At 39.1% G+C, this 23,256-nt stretch overlaps 1 protein-coding gene across 8 annotated transcripts in view; it reads right to left on the minus strand.

Moving 5' to 3' along the window:
- Positions 1–348: 348 nt before the first annotated feature.
- The window catches only part of TBC1D1 (TBC1 domain family member 1), a 224,477-nt gene continuing 201,569 nt past the window's right edge, over positions 349–23,256 (minus strand). For all 8 annotated transcript variants that reach the window (XM_075567919.1, XM_075567916.1, XM_075567934.1 and 5 more), the window contains 5 exons: positions 18,277–18,521; positions 15,978–16,137; positions 7,743–7,912; positions 4,696–4,869; positions 349–2,946 (listed from right to left, as the gene is read on the minus strand). In XM_075567919.1, coding sequence (XP_075424034.1) covers positions 2,755–2,946; positions 4,696–4,869; positions 7,743–7,912; positions 15,978–16,137; positions 18,277–18,521 — 941 coding nt within the window. In that variant the 3' untranslated portion in view covers positions 349–2,754. The remainder of the gene's footprint in view (positions 2,947–4,695; positions 4,870–7,742; positions 7,913–15,977; positions 16,138–18,276; positions 18,522–23,256) is intronic.

The following is a 23,256-nucleotide window of genomic DNA, read 5'->3' on the forward strand; positions in this document are numbered from 1 at the left end:
TAATTGATATTTGATGGCCAAGGTAAACACTGTATTCAAGGTCTACTAGTTTTATTCCATTTATTTAGATCTTTGTAGAGTTCACACATTTGTTGATCATCACTTTTGTCTTGCGGAGATTCATATGATGGCCCACTTTCTAACGTGCTTTGGTTGAGTTCTCCGATTTGTTGCTTGAGGTCTTTTTGATTAGAATTCTAGAGTTCCTATGGATTGAGAACTGGAAAGCAGTATATATATATATATATTTTTTTTTTTTTTTTTCAAACATCCAGTGGAGGTGCCGATGAAACTTGTTTAACTCTGTTGCAAGAAGTGACGTTTAAAAGAAAATAATTGACTTACAAATTTGGCACAATCGTTTTTATTGCTCGTCAGTAAAGACGGTACATTTCCCTAGAACGGTTTACAAAATTTCCACCCACAGTACAAATAAACCTGAATATTAAATGGATATTGGCAAGAAACGTGTTCTAAAATGCAAAAGAACAAGCTTCAGAATTCAGAAACTTACCAGTAGAACAGGAACGTGGCAGGTGTGAGTCTTAACGGCAAGCAACAAAATAACAAGGGATGTGTATTGCATTAAAATGGTGGTTACATTAAATGGCCTGGTTTTTTTTTTTTTTTTTTTTTTTTTTTTTTTACACAAGGCCAGAATAACACATGGGTTATTTATCAGTCTACAATACCAGCTCCCATACTGATTCCCATGTTTTTTTTTGCTTGATAAGGCTATTGTACTTTTTGCAGCAGTCTCACAGACAGAAGATTTTGATAAACTGCTTGCCTTGTTTTGCATCAATATTTTGTGCTTTTAGAGTCTGCAGCTTCAAACTGCTGTAAAAGCATCGTAGTGCATTCATTTAAAGAAATATTTATTTAGCGCATGTGCGGATTCATTATACAATGGGTACACTTCATTCTCTGAGGGGAACATACATTTGTAAGTGTTGGAGCAGGGGCTGTTTGTAAGCGATGCAGGGAAATCTTCCATTCCATGAAAGGTATTAGTGATTTGGACAAAGAAATTCATAATTGGTGCTAGAAAATAGTATATTATGTGCTTTGGAAAGCTTTGCAGGGATAGTTCAAATACATTCACTTATTGCCAGTGGTATGGAAGAGGTTCATTAAAAGTGCAGAAAAGGGTGGAAAATAATTATTTTCTATGGATGAATGGAAGCAGTGCAGGAAAAGTTCTCTCTTATCTCAAGTCATTCATCCTCACACACAATTATCGCTCCTAGCAAAGGCTCAAGATGACAACATTCTTCCTACAGTATACAGACTGCAAAATGTAACCACTTTCTACCAAAGGAAAACATTCCAACTAATAAGAATGACAAAATACTAATGCAAAACAAAAAGATAAATAGTGCATTAGCCCCATTATGGACAGATCATCATGCATTGCATTTCTTTGCAATGTGTTGCAGACTGCTGCTCTTGCAGGGAAAGGGTTGAACATGGTTAGTTCTTAAAGAGCAACTGTGGTACAAGACATTATTGCTTGGTCACGAAGGACTAGTGGGATAGCTTTTGTACTGGTATTTTGGGGAATAACATTTCTTGAATAGGTGATATTAAATTTGTCACAAAATTAAAACAGAAGAGAACCTAGAGAGAAAAGTAGTGGATTCTTATGCAACAGAATACAAACGCAGTGTTAAGAATATGTGGTGTGCATTTTATAGTATGGGAGTGTATTATTGATTAAAATCGAGTCACTATATTGTGGCTATTAAAAAATAAAAATCATTTTTTTAAACAGAATTGCAACACTCAGGAAAATAAAATGCGTTGGAAAGATTATACAGTGACATACACCAGTGGTAAGTGACAATATAAGCATTGTTTTATTTGTGAATACCAACCTAGTGTAGAAAGAACAAAGTTACATTAACAATGCTTTGCCCGATGAGAAAACACACTTCAAAATAACTTAAAGCTAACTAGTCAAAGCCATAACTACAGCGACTTGTTTTTGGATTGATCGTTACAATAAATGCAACAAGATGGTGAAACCAAAAAGGTATTTCTAAAACAAAATAAAAACACAGCAGCCATAAAAAATAATGTTAAAATAGATCTTGCTCATAAAAACTACTGTTAGTATACATATATATGTATATATAAAAAACATGGGATGATACTTAATTTAGATCAGTTAAAAAGTGTCAAATATGAATAGTCAGATAGTAGAAATTGACCGCGCCAGAAAACACTGCAAATTCTGCCCACTTAGAAAAAGTTGTATATAACCAGGAGAAACGGTCTACTATTATCCAAACTCCTGCCAGACAAATATATTTGGTATCCCTTTCTAAGGCCTTCATTTCCCTTGGTTGATTTCCATTAAAAAAAATATTCTGGAACTTGCCCATTCATGAGAAAATATAGGATTGACATGGAATCCTTAAATTCAAATAAAAACCAATTAAACAAGAGTCAATGGAGAGATTTGTTGTTCTGGAAAACAATAAGAACGGAAGATACTGCAGTGTTTCCTCATTAGAATTCAACGCGATGCGGCTCCTCCCTGAGAAACAAGATTCTCCTAATCTCGATATCCCCTCAACCCCCCATTTGACTTCTATATATTTCACGAAGAATGTGTATGCATCCTGTCAAGAGGATAAAGAGTAAATCGCGCCCAAATGTGGCCAGCAATGCTCTTCTAGGCTCTGATTATCCATGTGCCAGGGAAGATTCTCAAAGAGAGCTTTGTCTGCGTCTCGATACTAACACATTCTATGGCTTCTCTTTTTTTGTATAAAGTGCATTGGCATGCGGCGCCATCCTCTGACTGCGCAGTTCTTCGATTGTCTGCAGTAGGGCTGATCGCTCCAGTTCCAAAGTAAGAAGAGACTGCTTTAATTGGACCTCATTACTCTGTAAATTGTCTACAGAAGATTCCAGGATTTGGATTCTTGAATGAGACACCTGTAGGCAAAGAAATAAAAAAATGAAATGCATTTGGGAAAAATGTGATAAACATTCAACCATGGTAAATATATTATTCAATATTTTCCATGTCATTCTTGGTGACATAATTAGGATTCGGAACTTTCAAGCAAGTTTTAGGGAGCAGAAATTGCCAATAGAACTACAACCTCTGAAATTGTAAAAGAAAAACAAACAAAAACAAATTAAATAAAACAATAACTATCTTGAGTAGGCTACATCAGACTGTGTGCTCTAATAGTAAGAATACCCTTCTCCACGATGAATTAAAGACCTTCATCCTCCTGGAAGTTGAAAACCATGTACTCCAGTCCTCAAGAACCCCCAACAGGTCGGGTTTTCAGGATATCCCTGCTTGAGCGCAGGTGTCACAATCAGTGTCTCAGTCAAAGATTGAGCCACCTGTGTTGAAGCGGGGATATCCTGAAAACCTGACTTGTGGGGGGGTCTTGAGTACAGTAGTTGAGCCCCTTTGGGTTAAGGTGATAACGCATGCACGATGTGCCTCGCTATTTTACGTTACCAGGGGTAATAACATCTGCTGTATCTGTAATGATTAATTAAAAGTAAATGTTAATGAGTAATGCAGAACAATGTTAGTGTAACAATATTTGCAGAGTGAATAACGTTAAAGCCAAACTTTATTTTGGCCGCAGTTAAAGGATAAAGAGCTACACTGACAACTGCTCCTCTTTGCTTCCTATACAAAGCACATGGCTTAATTCAAGTACAAGAAGCATCCGAAAAATATCTTTCAAGTTCTTCTTATCTTTATACTCGCTCTTCTCCTGCCAGAATTGCATACACAACAACATTTCTCAAAGCCACCACATAAAAGCTCAAAAGAATGAAAAAAGGGAATTGAAATGCAATTGATGCAATGCTAAGGTCTCTGTACAGAAGAACATTTTATTACGAGCCTTTGAAAAACAATTTTAAATAACCAAGTATACTATTAAAACTGTACACATTTAAATAAACACAATTTAGTGTATTGCCTTGTTTGCTACTATTAAAGTGCATATTATGAATAGCAAGGCATTGTTATGCCAAGTAGAGGTATGTATAGTTATCAGGATTGTCAGGATATTACAGGGAGTGTTCATGCTTTCAAAGTAGCAAATACTCAAAGAAAAACACTGCTGGGTGCTAACTGTACATCTCACACTATTGCCCTAAATGTAAACGACACGGCATAATCATCATTACAATTATATACACTGTTCAGATCTATATGTATATATAATGACCTTCTGGAATGTATATTTATTCTAAACAGTGAGCTAGAGCTCGATAATATTTTTGAGGAGCTCCATCCTAGAACTCAATGTAGTCTAAGTTATTACAAAACGTAAACTAAATCAAATACATTTGGTAATTGCACAAGGCAAAAACGAGCAACAGTATTTTTGTGGGCGTCATCTTACTGAGTAATTAAGAAAAAACAATTACCCCTGCTAACCAGAATTTTTCTCCCATGGGCTTTTTAGCAATGTTTAAATCTAGTGCATAATTATGCAGTTTTGAATAGGCATAATATTTTGGGGGGGTCATTTGATTTTCTTTTATAAACCGTTGTGCTGTAAATTTCAATCTAATGGATAATTATACATTACACATGTTCACTCTGATTCAGCAGAATACCAAAAGCTTTAGTTAAAAAAAATAAAACAACAATCTGCTAAATAGTTCATTTGTATTTGTCAGTACAGTAGCTACATACTGTACCTGCAACTCTTCCAAAAGGTCAAAGTTCTGTTTGCGCAAGGTATGATTTGTCTTTTCCAATTTATTTATTCTCTGATTGTCATTGAGAGGAGACGAATCGATCAATTCATCTTGAAGTACATGGTATTCCACTTCATAAGCCTGTAGCTGCTTTGAAATGTCCATTTCAAACACCTGTGCAAGATTAAAAAAAACAGTTACTGATCTCAACATTGATTAAAGCTTAAAATGTGGCACAAGAGTAACAAATACACTCATGACTGCATTTCAAATGCCAGATCCCCATTCTGCTTGATTTAATCGCAGTATAGTTTTATTCTCACAGCCCTTGGGTTCTATGGAGAATAGGGGACTACTGAACAGGAGTTAGAACAGGCCCTATTGATTTAATGGCGTTAGCAGGGCCGCCGACAGGGGGTGAAAGTCTGGACAAGTGTCCCGGGCCCGGTGGCTGCGGGGTGCCCAGCGGCCGGACAAAGCAGTTGCCGCCGAGCCCCAGCTCTCACCCAGCTGCAGGCCGGCCTCCCTCACACTGTCCCACGCCGAGCTTGCGACGGGCCTCTCTGACGTCAGGGCGCCAGAAGTAAGCTTGGCCCAGCTTCCGGCATGCGCTGGCATGAGAGGGAGGCCCGGTGCCTGCTGGCGTCGGAAGCTCGGCTTGGGACAGTCAGTAAGGACGGAGGTCAGCAGCTGGGGGAGAGCCGGGGCCCAGCAGCAACTACAGGACTGGCAGCTGGGCCCCCCGCAGCCTCTAGGCCCGGTCTGAGACCATTCCCAAGGTAAGTCTGTTTTTTAGATATGTATTTGGGTGGTGTATTTTATATGTATTGGGAGGGTGCCGGTATTTTATATGTATTTGGGACGGGTGTATTTTATATGTAATGTGGGGGGTGTATTTTATATGTATTCGGGAGGAGTGGGTGTATTTTTATATATATTGGGGGGTGTATTTTTATTATTTATTGGGGAGGAGGTTGTATTTTTAGATGTATTGGGAGGTGTGGTGTATGTTTATATGTATTTGGAGGTGTGGTGTATTTTTATATGTATTGAGGGGGATATGTATTTGTGTTATTTGTTTGGTATGTGTTTGGCGTGTGGGGTGGTTTGTATGTATTTAGGGGGTGGGGTTTTTTGGTATGTATTTTGTGGGGTGGGATTGAGTAAGAATGGGGTAATTAATGGAAGGTGGGCGCAAGTGAGAGGAGAGAGGGGGTGAGGGAGCGACGAAGAGAGGAAGAGTGAGACCAGGGTAATGCAGTTGATGTGGTCTACTTAGATTTTGCAAAGGCTTTTGATACGGTTTCACACAAGAGGTTGGTGTACAAAATAAAGAAAGTTGGACTCAGTAATAATATATACACCTGGATTGAAAACTGGATGAGGATAGACAACAGAGGGTTGTCATAAATTGAACTTTTTCTGGTTGGCCTAAAGTCATGAGTGGAGTACCTCAGGGATTGGTACGGGGACCCCTGCTTTTAAACTTGTTAATTAATGACCTTGAGGTTGGCATCGAGAGCAAAGTCTCCATCTTTGCTGATGATACTAAATTGAGTAAAGTAGTTGAATCAGAGTAGGATGTAATTTCTCTTCAGAAGGACTTGGAGAGACTGGAAACGTGGGCAGGTAAATGGCAGATGAGGTTTAATACAGATAAATGTAAGGTTATGCATTTGGGATACAAGAATAAAAAGGCGACTTACAAATTAAATGGAGATATATTGGGGGAATCCTTGATGGAGAAGGATTTAGGAGTGCTTGTAGACAGCAGGCTTAGCAATAGTGCCCAATGTCATGCAGTAGCTGCAAAGGCAAACAAGATCTTAATCTTGCATCAAACGGGCAATGGATGGAAGGGAAGTAAACATAATTGTGCCCCTTTACAAAGCATTAGTAAGACCACACCTTGAATATGGAGTACAATTTTGGGCACCAATCCTAAGAAAAGACATTATGGAACGAGAGAGAGTGCAGAGAAGAGCCACCAAATTAATAAAGGGGATGGACATTCTAACTTAAGAGGAGAGGCTAGCTAAATTAGATTTATTTACATTAGAAAAGAGGCGTCTAAGAGGGGATATGATAACTATATACAAATATATTCAGGGACAATACAAGGAGCTTTCAAAAGAACTATTCATCCCACGGGCAGTACAAAGGACTCGGGGCCATCCCTTAAGGTTGGAGGAAAGGAAATTTCACCAGCAACAAAGGAAAGGGTTCTTTACAGTAAGGGCAGTTAAAATGTGGAATTCATTACCCATGGAGACTGTGATGGCAGATACAATAGATTTGTTCAAAAAAAGGTTGGACATCTTTTTAGATGGGAAAGGTATACAGGGATATACCAAATAAGTATACATGGGAAGGATGTTGATCCAGGGATTAATCCGATTGCCAATTCTTGGAGTCAGGAAGGAATTAATTTTTCCCCTTAATGGGGTTTTTTGTTTGCCTTCCTCTGGATCAATAAGTATAGATATAGGATAAAGTATCTGTTGTCTAAATTTAGCATAGGTTGAACTTGATGGACGGAAGTCTTTTTTCAACCTCATCTACTATGTAACTATGTAACTATGTAACTATGAGACGCAGGGGAGAGAAACATGCGAGGCGGGTGGGGGATTGAGGGAGAGTTTAGTAAATGATGGAGGGGTGAGTGAGGAAGAGGGAGTGAGACAGAGGGGAGAGAAATACATGGGTAGAGGGGGGAATAGAGAGTGTGCGTGAGGTGCGAATTGGGGGTAGGGGAGTGGCTCGCAGGACAGCAGACACAGGGGGGCATGACACAGGGGGGGGGGCAGACGTAACTCTTGTCGTGGGCCCCGGGAAATCTGTCTGCGACCCTGGGCGTTAGGATGGCAATACTGTAGGATTTTGGTCAAGACGTAAGACTATGACCTCCGGTCTGTATTCAAAGAATGGTTTTAGAAGACACTGAAAACATTTGCCTTATTACAGAGCACAAACAGATGTACAAATACTTGAAAATATAGTGAATCTTCTATACACCAGCAGAATAAAAACAACTCATAAAAAATTACCTGGTTTATGGTTTTTTCCATCTGTACTAGACCCAGGTTTGGAAGGGTGTTTTTTATGAATTCAACGATGGACTCAAGATTCTCATGTTGCAAAATTAAAGGCTTGTGGCTTCCCAGCAAACTGAGAGCGACTTTAAAGATGACTTCTGATCCCTGAAGGTAAATCATATCTACATAGAAAGAAAAAAGCAGATGTTATTCTGTGCTGTGAATTTTTAAATAAGATCACTTCAATTTGTAACTTCAGCTATCATTCTGGTGTACAAAAAAAGGAGGACGCAAAGACAAACCCTTATTCTCGATGTGCACGCCAACATAAGGCTCACTAGGCAGAGGACAGTCTATACTCAAAAAATACCTCGTTAACATAAAAATATGTAGAAACATAAAAATATGTAGAAGAACAAACTAAAAAAACATTACATTTATTAAGTAAAATAAAAGGAGTCTTAGCTCTAACCCATAATCTTGAACTACTACTAAAAAATCTCAGGGGAGAGGGTGAAGGAGTAAGAGGGGGAATCTCTGCCTCAATCTTTTTACAAACCTCTAAAAATAGCCTTATGATTTACACCTAATGTGAGGAAAGACTAAACTTCTATCTATTCTTAATACAGAGATGTTAAAGTTCATCAGCCTTCAATATACTGTAGCTATGTTAAAGTTGTTTTTCACCATCTGAACCATTATTATTTACTAGGAGATTGTTGAAATCAGTGAATTAGAGAAGTAACATTGTATTATTGTGCACAATTTGGGATTTAAATAATTAGAGACCACTCAGATTAATAAGCAACAGCAGCTAGGGTAAAATGTATATGCTATTATACTACTGTGCTGACTTAAAACAGCAATACTACTTTCCAAATGTTTTTTTCTCCTTTGTTATTTTTATATGTAAAGCATCGGACAATTTATAATTCTACAGTCTTACCTAAACTGGCAATCGTTTGGTGCTCCTGTTATAAATCTGTCAAAATCCTGATTGTGTGCCTAACATAATGGCTGCTTCTGTCAGCTACAACGTATCCGCATATTACTAAAGTAACATTAGCTATTGTTACAGTTTGCAGCTCAAACTGCTGGAACATTTGTAACAAATTATCCAAAACAGAAAAGTGTTGCAAAGATCTTGCACTGCGTGGTAGGAGAGTTAAAACCGGCTATAGAAATCAAAGGATGCTTTAAAAAAAAAAAAAAAAAACACATTAAAAGTTGAACAAAAACAAAACAAAAAAAAAGTCACGATTATCTAAAACTACAGAACGGATTTAATTTATTTATATTCACATGTTTTGCTCCTTTAAAGGAAATTAACTAAAGTGCCAAACTAACAACAATAAACAATTGAGAGGACTGCATTTGGTCTCTTCCCAGCACAATATACAGTATCAGCCAAAAGACACAATAAAATTAGTCTCTAAGCATGATTTCAAGTCTGTCATAATAACGGCTATTTTTGGAGGTTTGTAAATAGATTGAGGCAGAGATTACCCCACTTACTCCTTTACCCTCTCACCCGAGATATTTTTTTGTAGTTTTTAATGATAACAAACCTATAAAGACGCATTTTATTCTACTTAAATACTGTATGTTATGTTTGAGTTTATTTCTCTACAGATTTCTAGGATTATCGAGGTATTTGTTTAGTAAAGACTGTCCCCCATTTTCTGGGGGGGTGGGAGCTTCACGGAGCATGGTGGTCCCACACTCTTCCCCACAACATTTAAGTAAAATGCCAGGGGAGTGCGCAAGACCTCTGTATGTCTCTTACCTTCTCTCCGACGGCATCTGGGACGCGACGCCATGACAACACAGAGTCAAATGGCAACGCGATGTCACATGACATCAAATGACACCGATGATGCCGGAGAAAAAGTAAGGGGTGGGGGTGCGCGAGTAGGCAGGGGAGGGGGGCACGCGCATACAAAAAAAGTTTGTGCACCTCTGCTCTATCTAGTCAATCATATGTTGCAGTGCACATAGGGAAAGCAAGGACAAACTCTTATTATCTTTTTGTTTTGTACACACATTACTACAGATATGTACACCTCTTGATCTTATATTAACGTTTATTTCATAGTCCTTGAGCAGTTACAGACACAAACAAAAGGGAGGATGTATCATTCTAGTGTAACAATAAATAACCAATATTTTAGGCCAGGAAGGACACTGGTGTTACAAAGTTGATAGTAAATAGTCTCATAAGAATGCACTATGCATACAGTGGTCTACAAATCATGTTGGACTATATTTTACTTAGCAGTCTTCTTCCAGAAGACATCTTCTGGGGCTGGAAGACGCCTTCTAGCCCATTCAAGTGAATGGTCTGTAAGGTGTCTTTCAGGGCCAGAGGGTGTATTCAATGCCCACATATAGTTGAAATTACCAGAAAACAAAGAGAGGTACTACCACCATATTATTAATTAACCATATAGATATCAATTATATTATTAGCACCAATTGTAATTACATAATTGCTTACTATAGAGATTTAACTACCAGAAATAACAAACATTGCATTTAAAACCTTACTACATAAGGTATCAATTCACATCATTAGCACTAATTATCATCATAATATATATCATTCATCATATTATTTAATACAGAGATTTAGTTAACAAGAGAGACATTACATGTGAAACTTCACTCAACATAACGTTTGTTTGGCCATAAATGCAAAAATGGGGTCCTACAAAGTCAAACGTGCAAATATATATTGTATTGCATAAAGAAACCATTTTAGAACAACATTGGGGAAAAAGAGAGAGAGAGCACAATTCCCAAAATTAGCTATCCCTATTGAGGAATCTATCAACCAAAAAGAACTTCCCAAAAGGCAGAATTAATAACATTGTTAACCACATTAAAGACACAGAGAGAGGTTCCAATTACAGCATAAACTTATTTTAATCCCTAAGGAAAGATCCCAAATCTATGTCTATATTGAGACCCAGTGGTGCAAGGGTTTTCAATGCATAAATCCAGTACGTTTCTTGTCTTGATATTTTAATTATTGGATTACCTCCCCTCCAACTGGGTTTAATTTTTTCAATACCCATACATTTTAGACCCCTTGGGTCTTGGGAATGAAATTCTTTAAAGTGTTTTGAAACACTATGCTGTAAGACACCTCTCTCTATGTTCCTTACATGTTCTGCGATACGCACTTTAAGTTTCCTTGTTGTTCTTCCAATGTATTGCTTGTTGCAAGGACATTGCAACAAGTACACAATATAACATGAATTACAATCTATCAGATCTTGTATATCGTAACTAACCTGTGTTACCTCTGATTGCACAAATTTGAAACTCTTCTGAGAATTTGGGTGTAGTTTACAACCCTTACATGTTACTGGCCTAGTTTTTTCTTGTTTTAAACAACTTGTATCATTCTAGTGTAACAATAAATAACCAATATTTTAGGCCAGGAATGACACTGGTGTTACAAAGTTGATAGTAAATAGTCTCATAAGAATGCACTATGCGTACAGTGGTCTACAAATCACATTGGACTATATTTTACTTAGCAGTCTTCTTCCAGAAGACATCTTCTGGGGCTGGAAGACACCTTCTAGCCCATTCAAGTGAATGGTCTCTAAGGTGTCTTTCAGGGCCAGAGGGTGGCTTATTGACCTCACACATTCCCTTTTCAAGTTTACTCATGATGATGTGATGTGTGTGGTCATAACACATCTGGCCTTTGTCTATAAATGCTCTGTATAATTGTATGGATATATATATATATATATAGATATATATATATATATATATATATATATCTATATATATATATATATACACATATACATATACATATACATATATATACATACACACACACACACTTCATATTTCAGGAATCAATCATTGTTCACACTATTTTTGAACTCTGTATGACCTACAAGAGCCGACACAGAGTCCTGTGACACACGTGGGCCTTTCAGTGACTGGACAGCGTTCCCTTCTCTGATTGCATACAGGTTTGCTGTTGCACCATCAAAACATTGTTCGCAGTAAATGACAGACAGTGGAGCGGCCTTTCCTACACCCTACAATACAGCTTATTTGTTTTAAAAAATCATAACAAATGTTTAAGCATTTTGAAAACTAATTTTGGAAAGCGTTAATGTCACTGCAGGAACAATGTTATACAATGGTTGTCACAACGCATCTCGGTGTAACGTTACCTTTAGCCTGGGAGTGCCAATGCATTGGCCAACAAGGTTCACCATACCTGTTAGGTCAGGCAGCTAACTTAACATACCTTTTGTTCTTGTAATTCTGTATGACACTTAAAAACAAGCTCTACCTCCGTATAATGCACAGGCCTCATCATACGCTAGGGTGATTCTTCAGAAGTGCACTTTCATTTGCACGCAGATGAAATAAAATTTGAGGGAACATTACAACCGATGTTTGCGTCCAGCAGATGTACACAGAATTATAGACAAATTGCCATATTTTTTTTTACTATGACTTGTTCCTGTTACAGCAAGCTTATATATAACCTCAAGTCTGTATATTACCTACATGTATTCATTGCAAGTTAAGTTACTGTAACATAATGAACCAGTCTTGGCCTCATTAAAGACCAACTGTTTTACAGTATGCGATATTTAAAACTGCATCTTTACAGTGTCATACTGCTGTAGCAGACGTTATTGCTCCCGAGGCCCGATGAAGCGAGACAAAACATGGCAGCAAGAGAAGACACCACTGTCTTGGAACTAGGCGTGTGCCAAAAAAGGGCGGGGATAATGCGTTCTTCCACAACGCTGGTTACACCTGTACATACAGTATACATAGATTTTTTTTTTAAGTTGTGAATTTTCTTATGACATGTTTTTCTGATAAAAAAGCGCCCCATTTGTGGGATATCAGAACAGAAACAGTCATTCACTAACAGGAACAATATCTTTACTAATTATAATTGTTTCTAACACTAGGATGGAAAATGTTACCAGCCCAAAATGGGCTACGCCGTCTGCAGGTGTCTCCACATTGGAAATACAGTAGCTGTTCAATAAGTCCAATAAGTTAGCACCTTAAAAAAAGAAAAGCTTCCTGTCCATCGGTTCCATTTCCTCCCTAATATTCTGCAATTACTAGGGAGGAAACACAGGGGACAGTTGTTACAGGAGCCAACAAAAGCAAAGTCCATTCTGGGCATAGAATATAGAAACCCTTTTCCTACAGCACAGACATTTCCAGACGCTCTTGCTCTACAAAACACTAATCTCTAAACCAGTCGGTTCAAATTCTACGCAAAGGGTATCAATCTTTTTTCATGGAATAAAGTAACTCCACAGCTCGGCTATAGCTACACAGAATTCCTTACGGTGAAATGCTCGTTATCGAAAATATTCAACTTAAACCTTAAACTTTTCAATGCTCATACAAAATGTTAATAGTATATGTGCCAAGTAGAAAAACAATAATAGTTCAGAAACCAAAGCACCAAAAAAAATCCGTTCTTAGCCTAATGCATCCTGTTAGGATTTATTTTATATTGTGATTTATTAATCTTCTTGGGAGTCCATTGTGATATAGGCGGCCAACAGTATGTCTTTTTAAAATGATCACATTACTAAAAAAAAAAAAAGTGTGCATTCCCCTTACAAGTGCAGGGTCACATTTCGGGAGGCTACATTTTCTTGATATTTTCTTTAAATCAAATTTATTTCAACATACAGCTCAACCCCGTTATAACGCGATCCGTTACAACGCGAATCCGCTTCTAACGCGATGCAAGCGTGGCTCCCAATTTTCGTATTTATGAATACTTTACACCACGATTATTGGTATCTTAAATACTTTATTGTGCAATGCATACAATTGGACATAATTTCGAACGTGATCCGCTTATATCAGAATGTGATTCTTTGGACCCCAAGCACAGCGTTATAAGGGGGTTGAGCTGTATAATTTATTTAGTTCTTTAAGTACATTTGTGAACATGGTAAGAGGGGAGGGGTTTTACTTCCTCTAGTTACTCCCTTCTGTATGAGGTAACAGCGTGCTCCGCTGTTCTATGATCTTTATTGGCTCTCTGGCAAGTGCAAGATTGGCCAAGAGTAAAGGAGACAACACTTGATTGACAAGCACACTGTACTTCCCCCATTCAGAGCTCCCATTGAAAAGAAACAAAGACAGCCAAATCTTTGCGTTAAGCATATTTACATTTGTTTAATGAAACTAGCAACATCGCTAAATCGTTTAAAAAAAAGGTCTTTGTCAGATAAAGTGGATTGTAACTTTAAAAGTGCATTTTCTAATAGGACGAAATTGAATTTATGACAACGATGTTTAGTTAGTTCAAATGAGATGACTTTTCCCTTTTGGTTGCATAGAAAATATATCAGACAATTATCGGTCATTTCAAAGCCATGATTTAATTCTACTTGCAAAGTGGACTTTGAAAGGGGGGAAGGAGCACTGATTAACAGTCTTATTTGCTCTACAGCTGCTCGGCGATTTGGCAAATGTATACAGATGTAGCAAACCTTACCGTCTACATTGCCGTGACCAGGATTAACGCGGCGGGGGTCCCATTCAGAAGCATGGACCCCTCGCAGCGCTACAGCAGAAGACACTGTCTGTCCCCAGCGCCGTGGACTTTTGCCTTTTCAGCTGTGGCGCTGGGTATAGTAAGTCTTGCTACGTCTCTATATCCTCACTATTTGTAGGAGGATCTTTTAGGAAATAAGGCAAATATAACGGAGCAATAAGGTATCTATAAATGGCCCTCAATTAAGCCCAAAACGTCACGTTACTAATACGGTCGGTATACATTTTGATAAGTGATGGAAAACATTTATACTATGTACATTAATGGCGCTATATAAATAAAGACATACAATACAATACAATACAATACTGATCTGCTTTTTGTTTAAAGGCATGAATTGCGTAGTTTGAGCCCAGTGAACACATCACAACTAGGAGTTCAGTTTGGTCCTATGTGAAGACGGCACCTTTAAGGGACACTTAAGGATTGGATTATTATCCGATAGTTGCTCAATACAAACTATCAATATATATCATCAAGCATTGCACAAGCCGCACTTATTACATGGACTTCACTTTTGGTTGTGCTTCTGGATTTGAAGAGGACGTAAATGAACCAATTGTTTTTGTAGGCGCTCATCCATCCAGTGGCTTGCAGCCAGTAGAAGTGCAATGTTAGAATCAGCTGCAATTACTGGCAAATATCATTGCTCAACTTTGTGCAGGTTTCTAACAAAATGAGCTCTGTTTTAGTTTTTTTCCAGCTGCATGGGGAAAAAAAAAAAAAAAAAACTCAAACCACCCTGGTTGGCAGAATCTGATATACATTACCAAGGTTTAGAGGGGGAAGTCACCCCACCTCCAACAGAAAACAGGAAGTATTTCCCTTTAATCTTGGGGGGGGTGTACCCCTCAAGAGTCCCATGAGATAGAGGGACGCTGCCATATGAAGCCCCTCCTCCATACTTCTGTTCTCCTTTGGCTGCCTTGTGCAGTCTATAGGGAATCCCACTAGACCAAGAAGATCTAGTGCTTCAGAGGGGGGCGTCAACCCCCAAGATTAAAATAGGTGAAACACTCCCTAATTTTGATATTGGGAGTGCTAAGCCTCTATGAGCCCCACAAGGCATGTCCACAAGACCCCAAGGACATTGTGGGATTAAGAGAGCGAGTCTGACAAGACAAAGGGGGGCCAGGAAAGCAGCCCCCAACTCCTACATTCGTATGCACTGTATAGGGCGCCACATGGAGTTCACTTTCTAAATAGGTGTTATATGGGGAACTGCTCCTTTTAAGTCTTACTAGGGCACTGCTTTCTTTTTTGGATGCATATGCAAAACCTGTTTGAAACTTGTCTTCAATTAGAAGAGAACATGGCAAGTAGCAATAAGAGGAAGAAAAAAATCGACAAGGCAAATGCTTCTGTATTTATCACTGTATAGCATTCGGTGTCCATGCATAGCTATATGTATTCATTGTTCTATATGCTAGCCCTTGCAAGCAACAAAAACATTCGTGAGCCAAAAATTCCAAACGTAAAAAAAACGGTCAGAACACATGGAAAGTGGTTTTACACATTTTTCAGATGACTGATGGCGAGGGGAAGAAAACTGGAGTCTGAGATTATGTTACCAACGAAATTCTGGCAGATCTTTTACTCCCAGGCAGGTCTGGAACACTCAACAAGCACGAGAAAATGTACACGTTTTATTCAATCATTACCGAAGACTCTGGCCACAAACCCAAGCGGAAATTGAGAGGCAAACATGGTGAGAAACCAGGGAGCAGCATAAAGGCTGGGTCCTATCTCATACTCTTCCAAGTGGTTGTACAGATCCCGATGATAGTCATGAAGTAGTCGAGAAAGTTGGTACATTTGGATCTGTTAAAAAAAGAACAGAAAATATATGAACCACGTGTTGTTGTTTTTTTTTTTAAACGTACACGATACTTAATCTTCAGTCCTCATGGGCCACCAACAAGTCGGGTTTAAGGATATCTCTGCTTCAGCATAGGTGGCTCAGTCAATGACAGCCACCTGTGCTGACGCAGGGACAGCCTTAAAAACTGACTGGTTGGTGACCCTTGAGGACTGGAGCTGGCCACGCCTGATCTAGGGTAGTGGAAGCGTTAAAATAAATGTGCACGGCACTTTGGAAAGTGTAAACTGTTGGCAGTCATTGCAGTAGATCGCCATTAATGATCAACAATAATTAACACTCGTGAATGGACCCCTATACATTTAATTTGGAGAGGACAAATGAGCAGGACTATATATGAATATTCAATCCTTCTGTTGTGTGTTTCCATTACAGAACATAAAAGATTAGAATAGCAACAGTGTATCAGGTCTCTGCTATATACTGTATGTACAGTAACACCCATCCTCCACTGTAATGTCCTATAGGGAGAGTTGGTCAGTATGGAACAAGTGTACAATTTATCTTATATCCAAATGTGTGTGATGTACTGCACACACAGCGGTGTTTTAGAATTCCCATTAATACCTTCTATATTTGGCAGCATGATTCAGTTTATGCATCTCTGCACCATACAGTATGCTACTGTATATATTACATTATGTCCTGAGCATGCACTACTTTAGCCTGCAGTTGCATTCTAGCATGACATACATAAGAAATAGGAAAACATTCAATAGTTTTTTTTTGCAGTCAAGGTGGGACACAGTTATTTAGGTGAAAGAGCAAGAATTATGATTTGTTTGCTTTTTTGACTGTCTTTGTTGTAGGCAGTTTTTAAACAGCTTGGCATTTGAATCAGCTTTACAATAACACTTACTTATTTGCACCCTGTTAATAAATTATGTTTTCTCTTTCTACCGGTCCACAAAATGGAATCATACGTAGGCTTTTCTGTCTGTATAGTAATTTATGAAGATATAAACCAAACCATGGGTAAAACCCAAACAAGAATTTCTCCCCAGCTTTCGAGGGGGGGGGTTGACATTCTTATTAACAAGAAATGAGATCAGGGGTGGCCAACTCCAGTCCTCAAGAGCTACTAACAGGTCAGGTTTTCAGGATATCCCTGCTTCAGAACAGGAGGCTCAATCGAAGACTGAGCCCTGTGCTGAAGCAGGGATATCCTGAAAACCTGACCTGTTGGTAGCTCTTGAGGACTGGAGTTGGCTACCCCTGCATTAGATCAAGATGCTAAGAACCCACTAAATGCATTTATTTACCATGGGAAAGTTAAAGTTTTTTAGAAAAAAGTATTAAAAAATACTAATAAAATTCTAAAAAAATTGTAATTCAGCTACATCTAAGCATCCCACTGATCTTTGTTTACTTTTATCCCGTTCCCTTTATTCTGGGATACATTGCTTGTGTAGAAAAAGAAAGGGTATGAAGTAAATATAGATGAACCTGACAAATTGGCATGTTCAGAATTGGAAGAGTTTTTTTTATTGAATTAAATCAACATAAGATACACGATAAAAACTACAGTTTAGAAATTAACTGTCTCCCACCAGCCAATCAGACCTCACAGTTTTTCTTAGAAAAGGGTGTTCATTTTATTTTCAAAATGTGTTGTAAATGCTGCCAACTTCCTGGATTATTGCTAAAAGTCACAATTCTAAATATAGCCAAAGCATCATCGCCACTTAAAAAAATAATAATAATAAATCGCAATGTTTCATTTTGAAATGCTCAATTTGTTTGCACAGGTCTTTATTTTCATTTTGGAGAAACATTTACATCTAATTAATGGACATGCTTTGTGACTTCACCCTGCCTTACACTTGGGTCTCGTCTACGGGAGTCCTTAAATGATATGATATGATGGCAGGTTCTCTAGTTGCACTGTTGGGAGAATGGTTTTCGGATTCGAATTATACGGATAATAAATCTAAAGGGGAAATTGGTATAGAGGGTGACAAGTGGTTAAATGCATTCACAATACAGAAACTTGAATGTGCTTTGTTAATGCAAGTGGCACTGCTACTCGGATGGTGTATTTATTTTTCACAAGTCTGCCATACCCATGAGGAGATTAGTACCTGTAAAGTGATCATGTCGGGACGGTATTGTTTCCGCAGTCCCATGTCATACATGAGAAACTTTAACATTCTAAATGCATCTTCTTCGCTCATGTGCAGTAAAAGAATTCCAGCGACGAAGCTGAGCCCCTGGCAGTAACCCACTTCAGGATCCAGCAAGGAGTAGGCCTTTAAAATGTTGTACAGTGACAGCTGTCCAGCTCCCAGCTGAGCAGAGAAGTATGGGTGTGTTGGAAAGGTGCGTCCTGCGAAAACAATGGAGGTTAAAAATTCAAACACGTTTACTTGAACTTTGCTATCAAGGTAGGTCAAACTAAACACAAATCTTTTGAAGCCGCTTTATCTCCTTAAGTAAACTTTCAAACACTACTTAAACAACACAAAACCAACTTGTCTTTGGCCACTGAAGATTATGTATTTAGTTCATGAAAATGAGCCACTTCATAAAGGATTGTTGCTGTAGTTCAGATAATGAAAATATAAAACAATTCCCGGTTATTCCCAGCCAAACTAAAAGGTACATATTTTACTCTTTGCCCCACTCGTTTGCTCTATATTCCTTGTAATGTGACCATGTTGGGTTTACAGACCGTACAAGCAACCACAGTGACACCCGATGGCCAGCAGAGCCATTTGGCAATATGGTGCCATATGTGTAAAGGGAAATGACGTCTGAATAAAGACTGGCTTCCCATGTGGATTTCTCCCACCATAACCCAGGCAGAAATGAGTCTGTAATGTCTCTGACACAAAAGGTAAAACAATGCCCCAATTCAAGGCACAAATAACTCCCTATATACTACATGTATACTAGATTTATGCTCTGCTGTCAAAAAGGAAGAAAAAACAGTTTTAATAAATCAATTTTTTTGGAAAGGAAGCGATTACTTCCAATCGCTGCCAAAATAGCTTGCTCCATCATTAAATTACATCAAATAGATCAATAGGAGAGGTCTTGTTATAGCACTCTGGAAAAAGGCGACTTTTTGGAAAGCTTCTAGATACAACCATTAATCATACAGCTCCTAAACTACTCTATTTTCTGTTGATCTATAATTTTAATGTGTTCATAGGCACTTCAATCTGCCATTTTCTTTTATGTAAATAAATAATTGAGGTCTCTGTAATTAAATTTAAGTGAAATTAATGAGATTTTCCTCATCTTAACCGCTTTATTTTTTTTGGGGGGGGGGGGGGCAAGGAGCCATCCCATAAAACTGCCCTATTGTTTGTGCCTTATGACTATCACCCCGATGACCGGTTACAGTGACATCCTACAGAAACGTTCTAATTTGGATATTAGAAAAACCATTTCTTTTCTGTGCAGTGACTGGACTGACCTATACAGTATGATAATTGTGATGCACTTCATCATAACTTACTTTCTGCCCCAAAGCCTGCAGTCTTGGAATGGCTTCTGCAGTCTTTCCGCAGTACAATTCACTTCAAAAGCAGTATATGTAGTTTGTAGCCTTTGTACTTGTTACTAATCTTGATACTGTTATGCTTTTTGGGCTTACAGCAATCTCTCCTACCTTACTATAAAATGCCAATTTTTGTGTGTACAGTAACTTCAACAAACCTGTAAAGTCTCTGTGCAAGGATTGATCATCCCTTAACCAGATCAATCGGTTACGAAATAGAAAATAAGTGTTAATAGTAAAGTAAATATGGTCGGTTGTAAAATTTTAACCCAAATGGTAGGGGGCAAAACAAACCATAAGTTGGGTCTCCAATCAATGCATGAGTGGCTGGCTGGAATTAAGCATGCTAGAACTTGCTTCTGTAACTGAAATCATTACCGCTGACACTTCTAAGAAAAACAGTGAACGTTTCGTTGGGACAGGATAGCCGTGCAAGATTCAGAAATTACATGAGCCAAGATACAGGCAAAGCTAAATATCTGTACGCAGAAATTGTCAACCTAAATCAATTTTATAACTCTGTTACAGAGGCGCCTTTAATTAATTGCCCCCACCCATACAGTACATGCATATTGTTTTTCTCGCTTGGCACTTGTGTGGCGTGCAGTATAAAACAGGGAAGGGTTTCTTGTAAAGGTAAATGAAGCAACACACAGCAGCCCTCTTGTTAAACATTACCCCACCCCTTGTGTTTCAGGAATTTCGTTGTAATAATGCCGTTACAGGAGGTGTTACAATATAGGATTACATTTCCTTTCAGCAAGACAAAGCCTTACAAAAAGATAGCTGATCAAAAAATGTATGAAATGTTTGTATGATTAGACGTACGGGGTTGTGTCAAAAATTAGATAAAATCTAACACACAAACAATATTTTCAGGCCCATTAAATGCCAATGTTTTGTGACAGTTAAACATTGTGGTCATATTCTGTCAGATTAATAAACTGATAAAGAAATAATGAAGGTATCAAAACAAGTGTCAGATTGTAGTGTACGTAAGATATGATGCAAGGAGATACAATTTTAGGGAAATACAGATGATGCTCCCCTTAATGGAACAAGCCTGTGACATTCTGTGAAGCTTTAGTTTTTTCCTGATAATTATCAAACCGTCTTCAAATTCCAGTGAAAGTTAGTGTATAGCTAGCCCCTTGTATGGACTAGTTCAAAGTACTGTACATACATGTTTTTCCATACAAGCCCCCTATTTCCTGCCCTGCTCATACATAATTAATGATCTGTCCAGAAAAACTTGTAGGATTCTAGGCAAGACCGTCCAAGGAAAAGCTGTAGCAACTATTACAGGAGTCAACGGCTACACCGGGAGCTGTGCCATGCCATGCCACGGCACCAGTATGCGAAGTACAGTACACGGGCAAAGTGTTATACCTCACCACACAGTGCAGCATTCCTTACATCAGGGATTCTCAACTCCAGTCCCCAAGACCCCCCCAACAGGTCAGATTTTAAGGATATCCCAGCTTCAGCACAGGTAGCTCAATCAATGGCTCAAAGATTAATGTACAGCGCCCTGGATAAGGACGCTATATAAATGCTGTTATAAATAAATAAATTATTGAGTCATCTGTGCTGAAACAGGGATATCCTGAAAACCTGTGTAGCCGAGCTCCCCGCATATCTCCGGTGCAGGGAGGGAGGCTATAGAGCAGTTGGATGCCGTCGGAGCTCCACAGCGGTTCCGGGTGTCGGGAGGCCACCATTTTAGGTGCTGCGCATGCGCAGTGGTATGGTTGCTCATGCGCAGTGAATGAAGAGATGCGGTGGCCCTCTTAGGTGGCTCCGCAAGAGCTGCAGGGGACTACATGACCCATAGTGCACCGGGGGATACTGCACACGTGGGGCAGTAAAGCAAATAGGGCTCGGGGATCTGCACAGGGAGCAGGAGAGTAGTTTGGTGTGAAAGAGAGCCACTTGCCAGTCCAATGGAGGCAGCAGGTAGTGTCCGGGTGCCAGTGGCTCCAAGACTAGGCCAGATCTCCCCAGCAGGCCCCAGCTAGGCCTCCGATTCCAATTCAGCTTGTGTGTGGTTCAGGGAAGGCCCCCAGATAGGGCCGCTTCCCCTTAGCTCACAGTATCAGTACTATAGTGACAGAGTGATTCACCGTCGTACGGGCACCACGCGGTGAGCTGCGGCCTGCAACCAGATCCAGGCTACTTCAGAGACATTAAGGGAGAAACTCCTGCTGGAGCTCCCTTAAGACACGGACGTCACCGGTGAGGCGGGAAAGGATTGGGCAGACCCAGCGTAGTGGGATCACGTTACGGTTCTGCTGATCTAACATCTACAGTATATCCTGGTCTGGCCGGACCAGGAGAGGTACCACGTGCACCAACGACTCTACACAGGGGTAGTGCTATTCCACACACACACACACACACACTCTTTGGGTGGGCCTTGTCTGTGGACACCAGGGTGGTTAGGTGCCCAGGCACCCTCAATACTTTGGGGGAATCCCACCGCAGGTGGTGACATTGTGTTGGGTCATTGCATTGTGAGGGACGTTGTGTGGGGGTATTACTGTTACTATTAGTGTGTTGGTAATATATATATATATCACCTAATACTGAAGAACTCATTTATTCTGCACTATCGCAACTGGACTAACACGGCTATTTTCTGAATATATATATATATATATATATATATATATACATACATACATACACATATATACATACATACACACACACACACACATTATATATATATATATATATATATATATATATATATATATATACATATATATATATATATATACATGCTGTACACACTATACACACACACACACACGTGTGTGTGTGTGTGTGTGTGTGTGTGTGTGTAGTCTTCATTGTAATTGGCTCCTGTGAGGGGTTATCCTGCTACGCTGGGATCCTTCATCAGGTGGAGGCCCGGTACCGAAAAGGGCGATAGCACACCCAGGCTCCAAGCGGCGGAGGCTTAGGCCTTCTGTGAGCCACAGGTAATTCAGCACGCGTAGTTCCCATTGTCATAGGGAAAGGGGGCTACACCTGACCTGTTGTTCGGTCTTGAGGACTGGAGTTGAGAACACCTGCCTAACATAAAAAGGGTAGCACTGGCTGGGAGTAGAATTGACCAATAAAAAGCTCTCTGCCTCTCTCCTACGGTTTGTGATTTTGGAGCTACTGTATGACTGAATCTTGGATTTACTGTAAATTGATTAGGACTTCAATTATAGTATAATTCTGGTATAAGCAATGAGGGATTGTAGATGAAGTCAAACATACCGTGAAACATAAATCAAACTTGCAAAATTGGGAGGAATGACTTTCTTGCTTTGAATGTTTAGGTTTCTTTGGCTAGAAAAAAAAAAAAAGAAAAAAAAAACCCCATGTCTGAATTACAAAGGTCTGTTTAATTTCATGTAGCTCTTCATGCACTAATTCTATTATTTCAAGTTTTAAGTTTGCAGCAGAACATGTACAGTATGATTCCATGCTGATGGATCAGATGTGAAACCCCCTATATAAAGTACCTTATGAAATAGGATGTTTCCGTACTGTAGCAGGC

The sequence above is a fragment of the Ascaphus truei genome, chromosome 1, assembly GCF_040206685.1.
Source record: "Ascaphus truei isolate aAscTru1 chromosome 1, aAscTru1.hap1, whole genome shotgun sequence".
NCBI classification, from domain to species: domain Eukaryota; kingdom Metazoa; phylum Chordata; class Amphibia; order Anura; family Ascaphidae; genus Ascaphus; species Ascaphus truei.